An 18,418-nucleotide genomic window follows, 5' to 3' on the forward strand; every position below is an offset into this window, starting at 1 on the left:
AGGCACTAGGTCCTACATGTGTGCCCCCCACCCCATTAGACTTGTGTCCATCGTAAGTGTGAAACGGTACAGATCTCTGAAAAATGTCCCCTGCAGAATCGCTGAAGACTGCCACCATTTGAGGGTTTGTAAAGCCTGGCTGGGAAGGGGAACCCGAAGAGAACAGCTCCTGTTGGCCTTTTGATGTGGAAGCATGAACCATTGAAGGGTCCTGCTGTGGAACCTGGCCCACAGGACAACCCCGAAACAAGGCACCATCTTGCCCAAGACTTGGGAGAGGAGAAGAAGTGACGCCTTGGGGAGGCGTAGCACCTTCCTGACAAGCTCCTTCAGACTGAGTATGCGGTTGTTGGACAGAAACACCCTCTCCGCCACGGTGTCTATCAAGACCCTGAGGTGGAGAATGTGAGTGCCGGGAACGAGGTGACTTTTTGAGATTAACCCCGAACCTGTGATTCTGCAGGGTATGAATGGTGAGAGCGAGATCTCTTTCTGCTTGAACCAAGAGAATGTCATTCAGGTAACAGAGAATCCGAACTGGAGATGACCTGATGTAGGCGGCTAGGGCTGCCAGTACCTTTGTGAAGACCCTGGGGGCCGAGGACAGACCGAACGGAAGAGCTCGGTACTGGAAGTGCCTCCCCCTATAAGAGAAACGGAGATATTTTTGGTGGTCTATGAAGATGGGAATATGAAGGTAAGCTTCGGTCAAGTCCACCGATGTGAGGAAGTCACCTTTTCTGACTCCCTGCAGGATGGTGTGCAAGGAATGCATTTTGAACCGCCAGTAGACAATATGGCGGTTCAACTATTTTAGATCCAAAATTGGTCTCCATCCCCCCAGAACTCTTTGGTACCACAAACAGGCGGAAATAAAAACCCAGCCCTTCCTGATAGGGAGGAACTGGTTGGATGGCCCGGATCTCCAACAGGTGCTGAGTTGATTCTTACCTGATACGCCTCTTCTCTAGGCAGGTGGAGACAGCGGTCATGCATGGGTTAACTCAGTCAGTAACCAATAGAACTGAGTTTACCAAAGTGATGTCATCACCTCGGGGGAGTGTCCTCCCGCCTTTGTGACGAAGGAGATAAGTAGACTGCTGTGCGTTAGTTGACTGCTTTCAATCCTCCGGAAAAAAAAAATTCTCCCCTTAGCACCATAATGCCCACTTTCACTAGGCCAGGAACCAAGGGTGGGGATGACCGCTGTCTCCACCTGCCTAGAGTAGGGGTGTAATCAGGTAAGAACCAATGCCCCATTCTCCAATGTTGGAGGAGACAGCAGTCATGCATGGGACGTACCAGAGCTGGGCTTGTCCATGGGTGGGACTGAGACTGGGCTAAGAGCTTGAAGAAGGGAGAACTTGCTGGAGAACTCGCCGTCCGAAAGCTGCATCCGCCAATGCGTATCTGTCCATCTTATAATGGCGGATAAAAGAACTAAGGGTCACCCAGGTGGCCACCTTGCAGATCTCTTCCACTGAGGCCTGCCTTGTCCATGCTGCAGATGTAGCCGTGCTTCGTGTGGAACGCGCCATGATGTTAGATGGAGGGAAGAGGTGGTTTGCTATGTAAGCCCTGGTTATAGCCTATCAAATCCAGCACCCCACCATAGATGGCGAAGCCTTTAGCCTCTTATTTGTGGGATGGAAAGAGACGAAGAGCGCCTCAGTGCGTCTGAAGACAGCCGTCTTCGCAATACTGATTTTAAGAACCCTTCTGACGTCTAACCTGTGCCATTTGTGCTCGAGCCTATGGGAGGGATTAGGGCAAACGTTCGGTAGGGTGAGGTCCAGGGACTGATGAAAGGCCAAATTTGGGGCAAAGGTGGGATCAATCCGAAGGACCACACAGTCTGGTTGAAAGATACGCAGGTTGGAACGGATGGAAAGAGCTGTCAATTCTGAGACGCATCATGCCGACGTGATAGCCACCAGGAAGGTTATCTTCAATGTGAGGTGATGCAGGGAGGCCGACCTGAGAGCCTCGAAGGGTGGTCCAGTGAGGGAGTCAATGACCTTGGTGAGATCCCATGAGGGGAAGCGGTGGATGACAGAAGGGCAGAGGTTAGACGCACCCTTAATGAAGCGTCGTACATGAGAGTGCAAGGAGAGAGGCTCATTTCAGTGAAGAGAGAGAACCGAGGACAGAGCCGAAACCTGCCTCCGCAAGGTGTTAGGCATAAGCCCTTTGTTTAGTACCTGTTGCAGGAACTCCAAAACCTGGGAAACCGAAGCCCCCAGGGGAGACAACTTTAGAGATGCACCACGTGCTGAAAGTCTGCCACGTTGATTCATAGATTCTATTAGTGGCTGGGCGTCGGAAAGCCTGAATGGTTTGGATTACAGTCTCAGAAAGGTTAGCCATCCTCAAGACCTCCCGCTCAGCCTCCATGCGGTTAGGCGGAGCCAAGATAGGTTGGGGTGTTGGATGGAATCCTGATGAAAAAGAGACGGTATCAGGAGAAGACAACACTCTGGCCCCACTGAGAGGTTGATGAGGTCTGTGAACCACGGCCGGCGCAGCCAATGGGGTGCGAGCAGAATGAGCTCAGCCTCCTCTATCATTTTCCAAATGACCCTCTGTATCAGGGGGAAGGGGGGGAGGCGTAAAGTAGACAGCGGGTCCACCTGCACCTCAAGGCGTTCGTCCCTTCCACGCCTGGTGTTGTGTAGCAAGACAGATACCTGGGCAACTGTTTGTTGGATGCCGTTGCAAAGAGATCTAGGATCGGGTCCCCGTACCTGGTTGACAGCTATCGGAAGATGTGACAGTTGAGGGTTTACTCAGCAGGGTCGATTCTTGTATAGCTCAACCAGTCCGCCCTGGAGTTGTTGGAGCCCGAGATGTGTTTGGCGTGGAGAGAGAGAAGGTTGAATTCCACCCAGATCCCTAGGTGAAAGGTGGACTCCATGAGAGAAACAACTCTCATCCCCCCCTGGCGATTGACATGAGCCTTGGCTGTCGTGTTGCCTGTCCAAATGAGCACATGTGTGTGGCGAACTGAATATTGGAACTGAAGGAGAGCTAGATGGATGGCCCTCAATTCTAGCCAATTCATACTGTGGGAGAGGTCGGAGTTGGACCAGAGACCCTGAGCTATCTCATCCTCCAAATGAGCGCCTTAACCCATCAGGCTCGCGTCCGTCATGACTACGAGGCGCGGAGGTTTCCTGAAAAGAGACCCCTGATAGATGGCTGGGGAGATCCACCAATACAGAGAGAGAAGGACCTCTGGAGTCAACCTGACTGTTGCTGGGGAACAACTGCTGTTGGTCTTTTGGAATGGCAGAAAAAACCATTGGAGGCAACGGCTGTGAAGCCGCGCCCAAGGAACGATGGAGAAACAAGAGACAGCTGGAGAACGGGGGCCTGCCACTTCCTTCAAAATGGCCACCACTATCTTCGCGGGCTTTTCCAACCCGCAAAATGGCCACCAACTGTCTTAGTGGCCGGGTGATCCACTGAATGGCCACAAACCTCACCTGGAACCATTGCACGCGAAAGGGCCAGTCGTGCGTCCCTCCAAGTGCCCAGAGTCCAGGAGTGCCGTGGGGAAACAGCTCCGGAGCCGTAGCTCGTGAGCTGGCCGATCTGACTGCAAGGCAGGCTTCCTGAGCGAACTCGTTGCCACAGGCAGTCAGACGACTGAAGAGAGGTAGCCAGAAAGCAGTTTTGAATTTTCCTCCAATTTGGTCAAAGAAAAAATCAATTCAAGGAAAAATAACCAATTAAGGTTATAAAGTTAAATTTTGGATGAGAGATCAATTCTCACAGCCAGTCCTGGTTGGACTGAGTCTGAACTGGGGAGGAGACACAAGGGCCCGATAACATCATAAGTGTAGACTCAGTCCAATTGGTTACTGGACAGAGCATACCCAGTCTGGCTGCTGTCTCCACGATCACAGGAAAAATAGATATACAGCAAAAATAGTTTATAAAAGCACTATCCTATCATTAATCCAATTCACAGGATACATTCATTTTTCATTGAATTGCAGTCACACTAAACTCTATTTTTTCATCCCCTCTCTTTTATTTTCATCTCGCTTGTACTGTATCCCCCACACTGAAACGTATACTGCACTGCAATATATCATCTCCCACCAACTCCATCTATTGTTAAACTTTTGTTGGCAACCAGGTTCATGATGGCCCTTTACCGATTCTTTATGTATGTTTCTACTCTGCTATTCCATAAAATGTATACTTACCACAGAAGCCTCTGCATCACACGGTACTTATAGCGTGCACGATACAGAGTACCTACTCAAAGGAAACACACTTACCAATACATACTGTGAAGTTTGCATGTATTATAAGGGGGTATATCTTATTACATTAGATCTACCAATGTTTAAATGATTTTAATGGTTATCTTATCATTTATATTGTAAGTGATTAACAAAATTATGACAATACTGAATTGATTTGGCAAGAGTTCTAACTTACGGATTTCCTGCCTTCTCTATGTCATTATCTACTTCTAGCATGTCCTTCAAACAGAATTTCTATTTTCTATTTTGAAAAAAATTGTGAGTGCCATATTTAATACTTTATATTCAAATTTAAGTTATCAGCAACAAGGTGTTTTGAAGTTACCATTAAGTTTGATATTTTTTCTTAGGCTACTTATGCTCTACACAGAAAACAACTGAATAAGAAAAGCATAGAATATACTAATTCTTTGCATTCATCACAAGTATTTATTTGGAGCAAAGTACATGGATTGAGAAGAATGGATCAATTATCATTTCTATCTATACAGAAAAATACAGGCATTTCTTTTGCCATACAGATTTTATGCTTATCTAAAATACTTTTTGTGTAAAAAATGTGGATTTAAAGAGTCTGCTGTCAGGATATTTGAATTTCATTAGCTGACTATGAAATACAGACATTCCCAGAGTTATGCAAGACTTGACATATAAATTTGACTTGGAACAAATGTCTTCATAAGCCATATGTAAAGTTTTCAAGGTGTGAAAATTAATTAGCAATTAAGTCCCTCATTATCCACCACCAAACTTCCAACCTCAGATTCCTATGAATATACTTCAGTTTTTGGACAGATGGTGCGATTCTGACTTGTTCAAAAATTGAATTAGACAATATTTTTGGAATAGCTACATAAGTCTGGAAATGCCTGTACATTACTTTATTTTTAAACACGTTACCATCAAATAGCCAAGATGTTTAATTGAAGTTCATTGATGTATATGTACCTTGGGTTCTAAGAAGCTTCCTTGAAAATATCGATATGTAATATTCTTTCCACTGGGAAGATCAACTGTAGCTTTCCACAGCAGACTGCAGAAAAATATTTTTTTTAAAAAAATACAGGAAAGTTAAATAACAACACATAAAAATCACTGACTGTGTAAGTGTATACACACATGCATGCACAATGAGATTTAAAAACCTTTCTATTCCCTTTTCCTTTAATAGTAGAGATCATAGCTTTTAATTACCTCTATAAGTTAAACAGAACATAAAAATTATCCCAGTACCCTAGCACATTGTTCAGGATTTTTTAAAAGAGGCATTTAAGTTGCTTGCATGTTCTAGTAAAGCTCCTAAACAGTGAAAACAAACAAATAAACAGCTGTTTACATTTTAAAAAGAAACATGAAATCTAATGCATGCGAAAAAATTACCCAGGTAACAATCTTGACTTTCACAATATTTTTATTCAAATATAAACTAACAAAGGTCAATATATAATATAACTCTTGGATCCATTTCAAAAGTCCTCTGAAAACGACTCATTCTTAGAAAAAACAAGGTATTTTCCCAAGCAGGCTATTATACTGCATTGAAAGGTGTAGAGAAAATTAAAAAAAAAGAGAACGTGCAATTGTGCATCAATTGCCAACTAGAATGTATTTCTCAATTAGAGATTAACCTTATCGGAATGCAACTTATTCAAAGGTTTCATTTATGATAATAATACTGCTTTAACAGTATTTAACAACTACCCCAATGTTGTATTAACTGGGCTGATGAATGCCTACGACCAACCAGGCTATAATACAATTTATTATAATATAATCACATCTAAGTAAATGAGCAGAATATCTCCACTCAGTTGGACTGAGAGAAAAAACATTCCATGCTGAAATTAATCAGAAAGTTCAAATTTTTGCAAAACAGCATTTCTTACTTCCCCAATTATGCAAGCTAGTTAGGTAAAATGAGGACAATAGAAAAAGAAAGAAAATATGAAATTAACAGTAAAAGAAAAGAAAAAGAAAATATGAAATTAACAGTAAGACCACATTGAAAAGGTGTGCTTTTTAGTAATATAATGATTACTTGGGATGTCCTACTAATCCATAGTAGACTGAACAACTGTTCTCCCATCAGCATGGTCCTTTAGTATAGGGCTAAGAAAATGTGTGGGCCATGGGAAACATTTCATCTTATTCCATCAAAGGTATCCCTTTTTACACCTTCCAGCCGCTGGCATAGTTAATGTAAGCATATTGGAATTCTTTCCTTCCTTTGTACCTACTTCTGTTATTTCTTAGTAATTGCAAACAAGTGGGAATGGGGAAGAAGTCTCATGTTATTTTCCATTCTGGGTTCCACTTTCCAAAATTAGTTGCAGACATGTGAAATTTCAATTTATAATAAAGATAACAGAGAGGTGTACTTAGAAATTTAACATGTGTTATAAAAATGGATCCGGGGAAATCTGTTTTTAAACCTTAGGCATTCTGTGGTTGTGCCCCTAATGAATACTGAGGACATCAAACAAGCCAATTAAATACTTTGGCCACACAACTATGTTTTGCTGTCAGATTAGTGATTGTAGTCAAAGAACTGGACTGAAATCTGGAGAGTTCAGGTCTTCACTTGACTATAGATAGTGACTTTGGGCCACTTACATTTTTTTCAGTCCAATGTATCTACCAGGTTGTTTCAATCCAATGTATCTACCAGGTTATTTCAGTCCAATGAATCTACTGGGGAATAAAATGAGAGAGAGAGACCCCCATGTGTAACACCTGAGCACTCATACAGAAAAGGTGGATACAAATGCAATAAATACATATGAGGCCCAATTTGTTGTAGTAAGTAAGGTGCTGAACTAGAAACCAGGAGACAATGAATTCTCAGTCTTGTCCTTCTTTAAGCATGAAAACAAACTATGTGTCTCTGGGCAAACCCTTCTCACAAGGTGTTAACTGTGGGAAAAACAGGAGATGGTGGCATCATATATGCTGCCTTGAAGTATAAAAAAGATGGGAAATAAATGTAATAATCAATCAAATAATCCTTAACTTTTAGGCATGTCAAATCAGCTAAGAACAATGGAATTTGATACAAGTGAAATAAATGACACAATCAAATACAGACTACTGTTACAGTTATTATTGAGTTTTAATGTACTACTGAAAAGAACTTACGTATCACCAGCCTCATCTTCTGGGTGAAGGATTACTGCACACTGCGGATTCCAGTTTCCTAGAGAATAACAGCTTCCACATATACCTAAAACCTCTCCTAGAAAAGAAGTATCAGAAAATAAATGATAAATGTTTAAATATTGAGTATTCAAACTAACGCAAATAACAAATAATATACACTGAAGCAAAATGATACAACCTGTACTGATATCTGATCTAAATAAGCTTAAGGATTGAATTTCAGAGTTATTACATTTTTAACTAAATTCTTATTTTTGTCATATTTGTTTTATTTTAAACACTATAATATAGTTTTTTTTTTCCTTCACCATATAATCATTACGTCCAAAGTACAACTACTTTAAAACATTATTTTGAAATGCCTTGTTTACACACAAAATAGCTGTTTCCTATCATTTTAAATTATTATTATTTTGGAAGTGCACTTAAGTGTTTTGCACACAAACCAGTTCTGTTTTCAGTTTAAAACATTATTTCAAATTCAAAGCACTTTCCAGATTATTGAAGAAGCTTTTCGAAGTGTGTTCTGCACCATTTGCACATACCTAATTCACATCCCATCTTAAATAAATAATAGCACTAAAAGCGCACACAGCAAAACAGAAAATTTATAATTTTGTCTGAATTTTGCTGTAAAGATTATACTGAGATACATTAGGATTACTGGTGCATGTATTGGCATTATATGGCTATTGCACTTGAGAGCACAAGAGTGGGGTTTTTTTAATACTATGAACATCAGTATGTTCTGTAAAAACATTTAAAGCTCATATGTTCTAGGCTAAAAAAAAATCAGTTGCCTCTAATCTAAGGCATCCACAACTTGCTAGATGCTAGGGCAGTGGTTCTCAACCTTCCCAATGCCACGACCCTTTAATACAGTTCCTCATGTTGTGGTGACCCCCAACCATAAAATTATTTTCGTTGCTACTTCATAATTGTAATTTTGCTACTGTTATGAATTGTAATGTAAATATCTGATATGTAGGATGTATTTTCATTATTATAAATTGAACATAATTAAAGACCCATTTTGAGTCCAACCACTAGTAAGAGTTCACATTTGCATCTACACAGTGAAAAATCCAACAATCAAATTGAGATATTTTGCCACGTCATTGCAACTGATTAAAGACAGAAAAGACGATTTCCATAAAAAGTCTGAAAGGCCCACTGTGAAGAATTTTATGACTTCTGGATAATGAAACCACTCAGATTCAAGAGGAGTTGAACTTCAGCTGCATAGCATCAACAGATGTAACTGGCCCTTTTCACAGGTCACTCACATACTGTATAAACTAAACGTATGTAACTAGAAGAAAGTCAGAAGGCTTTCTGGAAATTTCTTTATAAGCTTAGAAGGCTATCCTTTTTAAACTCATCACAAACAATTGCAAAATCTCTTCCATGTAATAATAATTCTATTGTCACCAACATTTTGAATGAGTTCAGCCAGTATCAAAATCATTATGGCTCACAGTGTACTTAGCCACCATAGTACATGACTACATAACAAATTATATAGTTTATAATTCAGTTTGCCACGAACCTAACAGTAGCTTGATTCATCGCTAGTGCAATGTATGAATACAGGGCTAAGGCAAGAATTAATACTGATTATGGCTTGGGCTGAAGAGACCAAAAGTGGCTGACTTGGAGCTGTTAACACTCATGTTATCTTCCTCAGAGGTTGTTATTTGAATGGCCATCCCCAGGCCTGGCATTCTAAACTTCCAGAGGAAGAGGGGATAGAAAAGCAATAATTAACTGAATACGAATTAGGGCACTGACCCAACTGGATTCAAAGCCCATACTCGAACATCATGCAAAGTTACAGGTTAAATTCATGCAGCAAACTAAGCAAAGTGCGAGGATGCCTCCTTTGAGACTCAGCGGGCTGCAGCCCCAGAGCCTCACTTCCCTAGTTTGAAGTTAAAACCCGCTGCCTGGCCCAAGAACCTCAAAGGGGGAAGCTGGCACGACCCCCTTGCCACCACGACAGTTGCTCTTCCCTCTCGGTTGCCCGGGCAGCCTGAAGGGAAAGCAGTGAAAATGCTTCCCTCGGCTGCTCGGCAAGGGATATTCCGTAATATGGCAGAGGCGTAAAAAAAAAAAAAAAAAGGCCGTGCCAAACAGCTGTCGCTAATCCAGCTTGCCCCTCACCGAGCAGGGCGAAGTAGCTAACACGCCTCCCAAGAGAGGTAGCCGCTTCTCCTTCCTGCCTTGGCCAAAGAAAGCCCAGCAGATCAATGGAATCGGTCCCAGCTCCACTGCTCCCCTTCACTGCTCGCTCTTCTCACCTGAGATCTTCGCCAGGCCATCAGGGGCTACCGTGACCAAGCGAGGCTCCCTTTCTAGGAAAGGAGGGGCGACCGCTCATTGCTTGTGGCTTAGAGCAGCTCTCCCAAAGCATATCAGAAGCTTTGCTGAGCAGGAGCAGCCAGCTGAAATCCAGTCTTTCTTTTCCTGGCTCAGAAGGGGCTGTCGGGAGCTGTAGTTTTAAGCTCAGTCTACGTCGTTCCTAAGACCATCGAAAATATGTGTTTTCCAATGGTCTTAGGCAACCTCTGTGAAAGGGTCATTCAACCCCCAAAGGGGTTGCGACCCACAGGTTGAGAACCGCTGCGCTAGGGGATTTGTTATAAAATATTTCTGGATATGCTATCTTAGGAAGTTTTGAAAGGGATCAGTTACACAATTAGACAACATATATACATAATGTACTGCGCATGCGACACCCTCCGTGCATGTGTGACACTCCCACCCCACCCCGGTGCCCCGCTTTAGGCCTAGTAGGCCTCCCTGCTGCCTCCTGGGAGCAGACACGGGCCACGGGGGGACCACTGCAACCCCCCTGTGCTCCCCCCGTCCCTCCTGCATGCACCCCACTCCCTGCTTATGCATGGCAGAGACCTGAAAATCAGCTAGCCAGCGGGAGGCGTGCACACATGCTCGATAGAGTGAGTTGGTACGACGGCTCCCATGCCCACAGAGAAGGCTCTGCATGCCACTTGTGGCACACTTGTCATAGGTTTGCCATCATGGACACAGAATGATAGTACAAGCAAGAAATGTAGCTGGTAAACTGGTCTGAAGAGTAAATATAGAAATTCAAGTTTTCATATACTTACAAGACATAATCGTAGAAATATTTGAGAGGGCATAATATTTGGAAACAATATGCTTGAACTAAGGAAACTTATCTTGGGTCATTAAAAATAGGTTTTTACATACAGTACATACTCATTAAATGCCAAGCATACCTACAAAATGTAACAAATGAAAATTTCCAAAAATCCCATCTACAACTGCCTGAATATAATTTGTTACTTAGAAACTTAACTTTCAATTCTATTGCAAGTCTGCACTAAAACTACTTTGTACCTGGTGGAGATATTCCTCTTATTTCAAAGGTAACCTGACAAAGTGCCATCTTCAATTATTTTCAAAGAGTGTAGTAATCTGTTGAGAAAGAGAAGAAACCATCATGTTATTATTTTATTTATCTGCACACATTCTTTCAAGAAAAAACCCGGATTAAAATTACAATACAAGCCAAAATAATAAAAACAGGGTAAAAATGGTGTAGTGGGTAAGTCATGTACTTTGAATTTTAAAGGGAAAAATGTTATTTAGTGTACATCAAAGCAAAGCCAAATGTTAAATTTCTCTGAAGGGGAGGGAAGCAGTTCTGCAATCTGCCAAATTGATAATAACTATTAGCAAACTAGAGATGAGGTTCTATGAAACCAAATTGAAATATCATACAGAATTGATTAATTCTTCAAATGAAACATATACTATTTAAAAGCCAACTATTTTTTCAAGACTGTGGAGTAGTGCACAAATTGAAGCTATGTCCACCTTTTCCCAATGAAGCGTTTTTCACAGTTACCATTGCAGCATCCCTATGATCAAAATTCAGATACTTCACAACTGGTTCATATTTATGACCATTGCAGTGCCCCAGGGTTATGTGAACCCTTTTTGCAACCTTCTGACAAGCAAAGTCAATGGGGAAGCCAGATTCACTTACGAACCAGGTTACTTACTCGTTGACTTTGCTTGTTAGAAAGTTGCAAAAGGTGAGCCATTGACCCAGGGACACTGCAATCATCATAATTATGGATCATATGAAGATGGTGCAACAGTCGTGTGAAAAATAGTCATGTCAAGTACTATTGTAACTTTGAACAATCACTAAACAAATGGTTGTATGTTGAGGACTACCTATACTGACTTGATAGCATATATTAATCAAGCCTCTTCTGACTGGTACAGATGTTTACTTCACATAATATACTATGTTCTCGTTTGTTTTAATCAAGATTTATTGAACAAGTCATAGTGATCTGGTTCATTCATGATGTTAAACCATACGTTATTTACAAACCATAATGGCTGAAATTACAACTGAACTATATGTTTCATACTGTTGGTTTATATTTCATGTAAATCATAGTTTCACCATAATTTACATGAAATATAAACCAACAGTATGAAATCAGTTTCACCACAATTTACTGACTAAATCACATCTAACATACCTAAATTCAATCACTCATACAGTAGGTTAAACTAAAACCAAAACAACTACATTATGACTTAAGACACCATGAATCTAATTTATTTAGAATTAAATTGTTTGATTCTTTAATTTCATTATTAATAAGCCCAAGATGAACAGTCAATATTCCTGGCTAGATCCATTAATTTACTGACATCAAGAGTCAAACGAAGCTCTTTCTCTTCTATATGAATAGCTAACACAGTCTTGGACGGAGACTTTACAGACTTCTTTATGCTCAGGATATACTGCATATTCAAAGGACCAGGAAGTTGGGTATCCAGTATATGGGATAAGCTCTGACAAACCATTACTTTAAATCACAATCTCCTTTACATTATTGCACAGCAGTCTTCAAATATTTCATTCTTTTGGGAAATAGATATATTAACAAACTTGCAACTTATATAGATCTCAGTGTGAAAGCCCTACATAGAAGAAACTATATACCAACATTCAAGTATATTATTTACAGTCAAATCCTAACCCAATATAAAATATTTAATGTAATAGTAACTAAAGCATCTATTACTGCAAAAATTCTTTTTCCTGTGGACATTCTCTTGTCTGTATATGCTTCTTCTTCTCATAGTTTGCTTTAATCTGCAATGCAGAATTTACAGACCTTCAGCTTTGAGCATTGCAGAAAGCCAGTAGAACATGTCATAATATGCATTTCATCTTTGTGGAATACACAGTAAGCAATGACTTTGCATGAAAGGCAATGAAAGCATGTGAATAACCTGTTAGAAAAAAACGTTTTTCTGATATGGATTAGAAATTAATAAACTACTTACCAAATTAATAACTACTGTGAATTAATAAAGGATCAATAATGTTACAATTGTATGAGATACAATCACCTTACATAGCTTAGCTAAGGAAAATCCATTTGTGAGTTATTTGAATTCTATTGACTTAAGTCTCTGTCATGTTTACAACAGAGATAGTCATACTTTGATAACAATAAACAACCATGTACTCAGGATACATTGTCTTTAACAAGAAAAGAAATGCAGCACACCATCAGATGCCCCATGAAATCTACAGCAGCAACTACAGGAAATCGTTGACATGACCACCATTGAGCCAAAATTTCCATTGCTATGCAAGACTGTTAGGTGATTTATGCCCCATTTTAATGACTTTTCTTACCACAGTTGTTAAATAGAATTACTGCAGTTATTAAGTTAGTAACACAGTTGTTAAATAAATCTGACTTCCCCACTGACTTGGCTTGTCAGAAGGTCACAAAAGGTAATCACATGACCCTGGGATACTGCAACTGTCATAAATAATGCCAGTTGCAAGCACCTGAATTTTGATCTCCCCAACCATAGGAATAATGCAACAGTAATAAATGTGAAACATTGTCATAAGTCACTTTATTCAGAGCTGCTGTAACTTTGAATGGTCACTAAACAAATTGTTGTATGTCAAGGATTACCGTATTTTTTCAGAGTATAAAACGCACCTTTCCCCCCCAAAAAAGAGGGCGAAAATCTGGGTGTATCTTATACACTGAATACAGCATTTTTGGCCTCCAGAAACCCCGCCCCTTCAAAAAAATGGACGTGCAGAGGGTTTGGGAGGCCTGCAAAGTGCTCCTGGGGGCTGTGAAGAGCAAAAATGAGCAAAAAACAGGCGGTTTTTTACTTGTCCCCCCCTCCCAGCTCACAGGAGCACACTGCAAGCGTCCTAAAGGCTATGCACGCCCTTTTTTTGGCAAAAAATGGGGACGTTTCCATGAAAAATGGGCTGCTTTTGCTCGTTTTTGCCCCCCCAGCCCCCAGGAGCCCTTTGCAGACCTCTCAAACTCTCTGCATGCCCCGTTTTTTTTACAAAAAAAGGAGGCATGCAGAGGGTTTGGGAGGTCTGCAGAGTGCAAAAACTTTTTAAAAAATTACCTCTTCAAAAACTTGGTGCGTCTTATACTCTGAAAAATATGGTACCTGTATGGCTGCTTGGCTTAAGGCTAGAAAAGAGCAGGTTGAATTGAAATTTAAGCAAAAGTAATTAGGTAAAGAAAGTAAAGTATGGTTTATCATAGTTAATCAGGATGACAACTGAAGGCTTTAATAACAAAGACACTGTCCATTATCTACATATTACTAAATCCCTTATGTCTGTAATCTTTAAGTGGGCAAAATGTTAAAGCAGAAAGCCAAATTTCTTCAACCAAGGTACCTCAAATGGGCTTACAGAATACTGGGACTCAGAGAATGAAATTTGGAAAAGTTGTGATTGCTTCACTTCTAATGGGTTACTGCTTCTTCAGCGCTGCTGCCACTGCACTGTTGCAGTCCAGTGATCCTCATTTTCCATGTTCTTTGACAGCTTCCTCCTAGTCACTCACACAATTACCTGGTGCTCCACCCAGCACCAATAACTTAATTGTCTCTGGGGCGGAAGGAAAGAAGGGAGGGAGGAGGACAAAAAAAGGGAGAGGAAGGAAAAGAAAGAACGGGAAGAAAAGAAGGGAAAAGAAGGGAAGTGGGAGGGAAGGAGGGAGGGAGATTTCGGATGCTCACTGCCAATTTCCCACAAGGAAATTCAATAGGAAAGCTGACAGTAGGTCAAAAATTGCTCCTGCTCTGAATTTTTGCTCTCTGGTGGTCATTCTGTTTCTCTGCTTAGGTAAGGAAATCTGTCTCAAATGAGATTTCAGAGGTCACAGGATGTTTCCTGGCAAGTTAAAGATGATTTCCAACAACCATTTCAAATTGTTATGGAAAAAAGTGATCAGACTCAGCTATAATATGAAAGCAGCAATAAACAGAAAGAACAAGTTCTTCTTTCATTAGTGTTTCTAAAGCAGCTCAAATCACAAATGATAGACAGATATTATGGACAGGCTAGTAAAGGAAGGTCCACATACCCCCCCCCCACACACACACACCTTACATATTTTTGGCATGAAGAATTTATGTCTGTGTGTATGTGTAAAGTTTACATTTATGCTTTTATATTATTGTAAGCCACTCAGAGTCACTTGGGAGAATGAGAAAGCATATGAATTTAATAATTTGTCATGAGGATTTGGTATCATTTTCCATTTGCTTTGCAAAGTACAAACAATCCAACCAACTTTCATTTTTTGTTTTTTCTTCTAAGAGAGCAGACAACTGCTCAACTCTTAATAGCTGTCCTGAAATCTCTATAGCCTAGAATTAAACCAAGGATTTTGTCTGTAGCACTAGCCATCATAAAAGGGCTTTGTCTTTCCTGATTGTAAATGGCTATATACACTTACCACATATTAAAAACAATTAACTGTATCCTGTATGTATGAAATGACTAGAACTTAATAAAGATGGTTGGTGGCTAAATAGGTTAAATTAAAATATCTGAATAACCTTGACTGAATAAGCCATCACTCAATCCAATTGAAAAACTAGTTTTCTTTTAGATTTTCAGGTGCCAAAAATATGTAGAAATTTACATGTAGGCTATTACTTTTTATTGAGAAGTTGTATGTCATGGACAATTAATCCATCTTTGCCTTCCTTCTGACATATCAAGGCTACTGTCACACAATTAATCCATCTTTGCCTTCCCTCTGACATATCAAGGCTACTGTCACATGACACTGAGTTACGTACCAAACCACTACATTGTAGCTCAGCATGTTATGCCAACTATACATATGTTCATATACTACAGCATATTGCGGAAACCTAGAAAATTGATTTAGATAAACCACAGTTAAGTTAACCATGAGTAAAGCATATTGTGGAAATGCAGGCTGTTTTTTATTTATTTGCAACAATTATTTTGATATCGAAGTTGACTCAATCATGGCAAATTTTCACATTGAAGCTTGTGGTTCAAATCAGATATTACTCAACTCTACACTTGACTGCTACAAGGAATCTGGCATTGGACACTAATTGTGAAAAAGGCCAATTGGAGAAAAGTAGGATGCTTTTAATATCCCCCTCTCATCTTGTACTATACAAGAATTTCAACAGCAAACTCAAAATAACAATGTTCAAAAGAAGCCAAAGATATCATTTCCCAACTAAGATTATCCACACATTTCCTCGACTTTTCCATTTTTCAAAATAATGACTATTGTATGTATGGGTTTGGCATACAATTGCCAATGGCTACAGCAAATAAATATCTGAATAAAGTTGTCAGAGCCATAAACTCTTCATAAGCAGTTTCTTTTGTTATCAGAGCAATAGGCACTTTAAAAAATCCTGGCTTTTCCTCCCTGGAATCTGTTATTAACAACAACAAAGGGGGGGGGGGCTAGGCCCAGAGGAATGCCATTTATCCATCTGGACTTTTTCATCTTTTTCTATCAACAGCTGAAGTCACAAAGGAGGACTGCAAAGAAACAGTTAGCCTTGAGCTTTCCTTCCTATCTGACAGCTTTTTCCTTTCCCAGAAGAAATATTTTTAAATTTCTGCAACTAAACTTCTCTCTGTTACTGGACTTATAAGTCCACAGCTTCTTCAAAAAATATGAATCCAGAATCAAAGGTACAATAGCCTCATTTTTAACAAATCCTCATCTTTTAACTAGTCTAAGTCTCCAGTTTTAGGAGCACTGTGTTTTCACAAAACCAAGAAGTACACTTGAGTAAAACCAAAACACACTCACATGGGGACACACTATCTTAAATTGCTCCAAAGGTTAAGACTAATTTAACACTGACCTTGAAGGAGTAGCACTGTGCACACAACCTGCAAAACTAAGTAAAACCCACCCACCCCCAGTCAATACAGTGGCAGAAGTCTCCAAAGTAGAGTTTTATTAAGCATTAAAATATCATAAAGTAAATCATGTGTGGAAATACCATTTTTTCTGCCCTTCTCTGAACTCATCTTTGTCCCATTAAACTATTACTCTTAGAATTTGCCTTTCTCTCAAGTGAATAGTGTGCTGTAATCTATTAATCTACCCACAAGCTGCTTATTTAATTGCTTTGTGTGCCAGTGTCAAATTCTACTTGTGCTACTTCCTCCTAAATGTGTTATTTCATTTTTTTTTCTTTCCAGAACACATAAGTCTGCTTAGAGCTGTTTCCCCAGTTCATACAAAGACTGTGATAACTAACACGTGCATCACTGTCTTACCCTTCATTGTGCATAGCTCTTTAGCCAAGTTGGGCAGTTCACTTTCGTGTAGTTGTCATATAAATTGGTATTGTTTTAGGTTTCCTGAAATCGATTTGAATCCGGGATTTGTCATAAGTCTGAATTCTCCAGAACTGTTTGGGGTCTGAATGAAATATAGCTAACTAATCATCCCTACAATGTCAGATTGTCAAGAACACGAAGAGTCATCACATCTTGTCTGGCCATCTTGTCTTAAGCTTGCAAGTAGTAAATTGTGCTTTATTCAGTAAAAGTGTCTCCTTACAAACAAGCGCCCAGTAACCCCGACAATTCTTGCCAGTGGCTCTTTTGGGTAACCGGTAGATCACGAGTGAAAAAACAATGGGGATAAACCCATCCGTCCCCGACCCGGTGATCTCTTCCGCCCAAGAATAGCACCCCATTGCTGAGGGAGGAAAGAGCTCCATTATGTACCGTTAACAGCCAGCTGAGGGGGATGCAAAAGGGTCCCGAGATGTCGACAAAGGAAGAGGCGGCAGAGCCCTTTACGGTACACGAGGAGCTTCTTTTGCTTCCCCCCTCTCTCGGCCCTTCACGCGGGCTCCTGTTCGTCTTTCCCCCCTCGTTTCGCTGCCGCCACCGCCCGAAGACCGGGACTAACCTGTGCCGGCAGGGGAGGGCGAGAACTGCGGATGGAAGCCGGGCGGATGCGGCAAAGCACCAGTTGGCTCTCGCTTCCTCCCTCGGGCACAACCACCCCGCAGCAGCAGGGAGGAGGGCGGCTTTAAACGTCAGCGGCAGTCGCGAGGAGGGGAAAAAAAGAGGGGGGGCGCGGCGCAGTTGTTCAGTTGACGCCTCAGCCTCTCCCCGGCCTAAACCGGTTACAGCCGCCCGGCTGAAACTGTCGTCGCCGGGCGGCGAGAAAGGAAAACAAGCGGCACCAAGAGCACGTGAGGCGGCCGGCCAATGGGAGACCGCGCGCTGGGGGGGTGTTTGTGTGTGTTTCTGTGTGTCTAAAGGCGGTGGGAGGGGCGGAGCGAGTTAGGGGAGGGGAACGACGGGAAGGTGACACCCTTCTTAGGAAAAAGTGCGCGCGGGCGCTCTCGGGAAAACGGGAATGGGGGTGGGGCCTATCAAGGCCGCGTGGCCGAATAAGCAGAGATGGGAATGCGAGAGCGGCAGTCCTGTTCTTATTGTGGCAGATACTATTGCTGGTCTAGTTGACATTTATTATTAATCCATTTATAAACAACACAAGCATGCAATACGACCTATAGTAAACTCTTTGGTTGCTTGCAGTTTTATTTTCTAAGGAACTGTCACCACCCCTTACCCCAGGGCAGGTCAT

The 18,418-nt window shown here is 41.1% G+C and overlaps 1 protein-coding gene across 2 annotated transcripts in view; it reads right to left on the reverse strand.

Moving 5' to 3' along the window:
- The window catches only part of GPCPD1 (glycerophosphocholine phosphodiesterase 1), a 56,024-nt gene extending 38,017 nt beyond the window's left edge, over nt 1-18,007 (reverse strand). The window contains exons 1-4 of one of the 2 annotated variants that reach the window (XM_032213510.1): nt 17,732-18,007; nt 10,818-10,895; nt 7,413-7,509; nt 5,226-5,310 (exon numbers count right to left, since the gene is read on the reverse strand). In XM_032213510.1, coding sequence (XP_032069401.1) covers nt 5,226-5,310; nt 7,413-7,509; nt 10,818-10,866 — 231 coding nt within the window. In that variant the 5' untranslated portion in view covers nt 10,867-10,895; nt 17,732-18,007. The other variant, XM_032213511.1, reaches the window with a different exon arrangement.
- Nucleotides 18,008-18,418: the final 411 nt, after the last annotated feature.

This window comes from Thamnophis elegans, chromosome 3, assembly GCF_009769535.1.
Source record: "Thamnophis elegans isolate rThaEle1 chromosome 3, rThaEle1.pri, whole genome shotgun sequence".
Taxonomy (NCBI): Eukaryota; Metazoa; Chordata; class Lepidosauria; order Squamata; family Colubridae; genus Thamnophis; species Thamnophis elegans.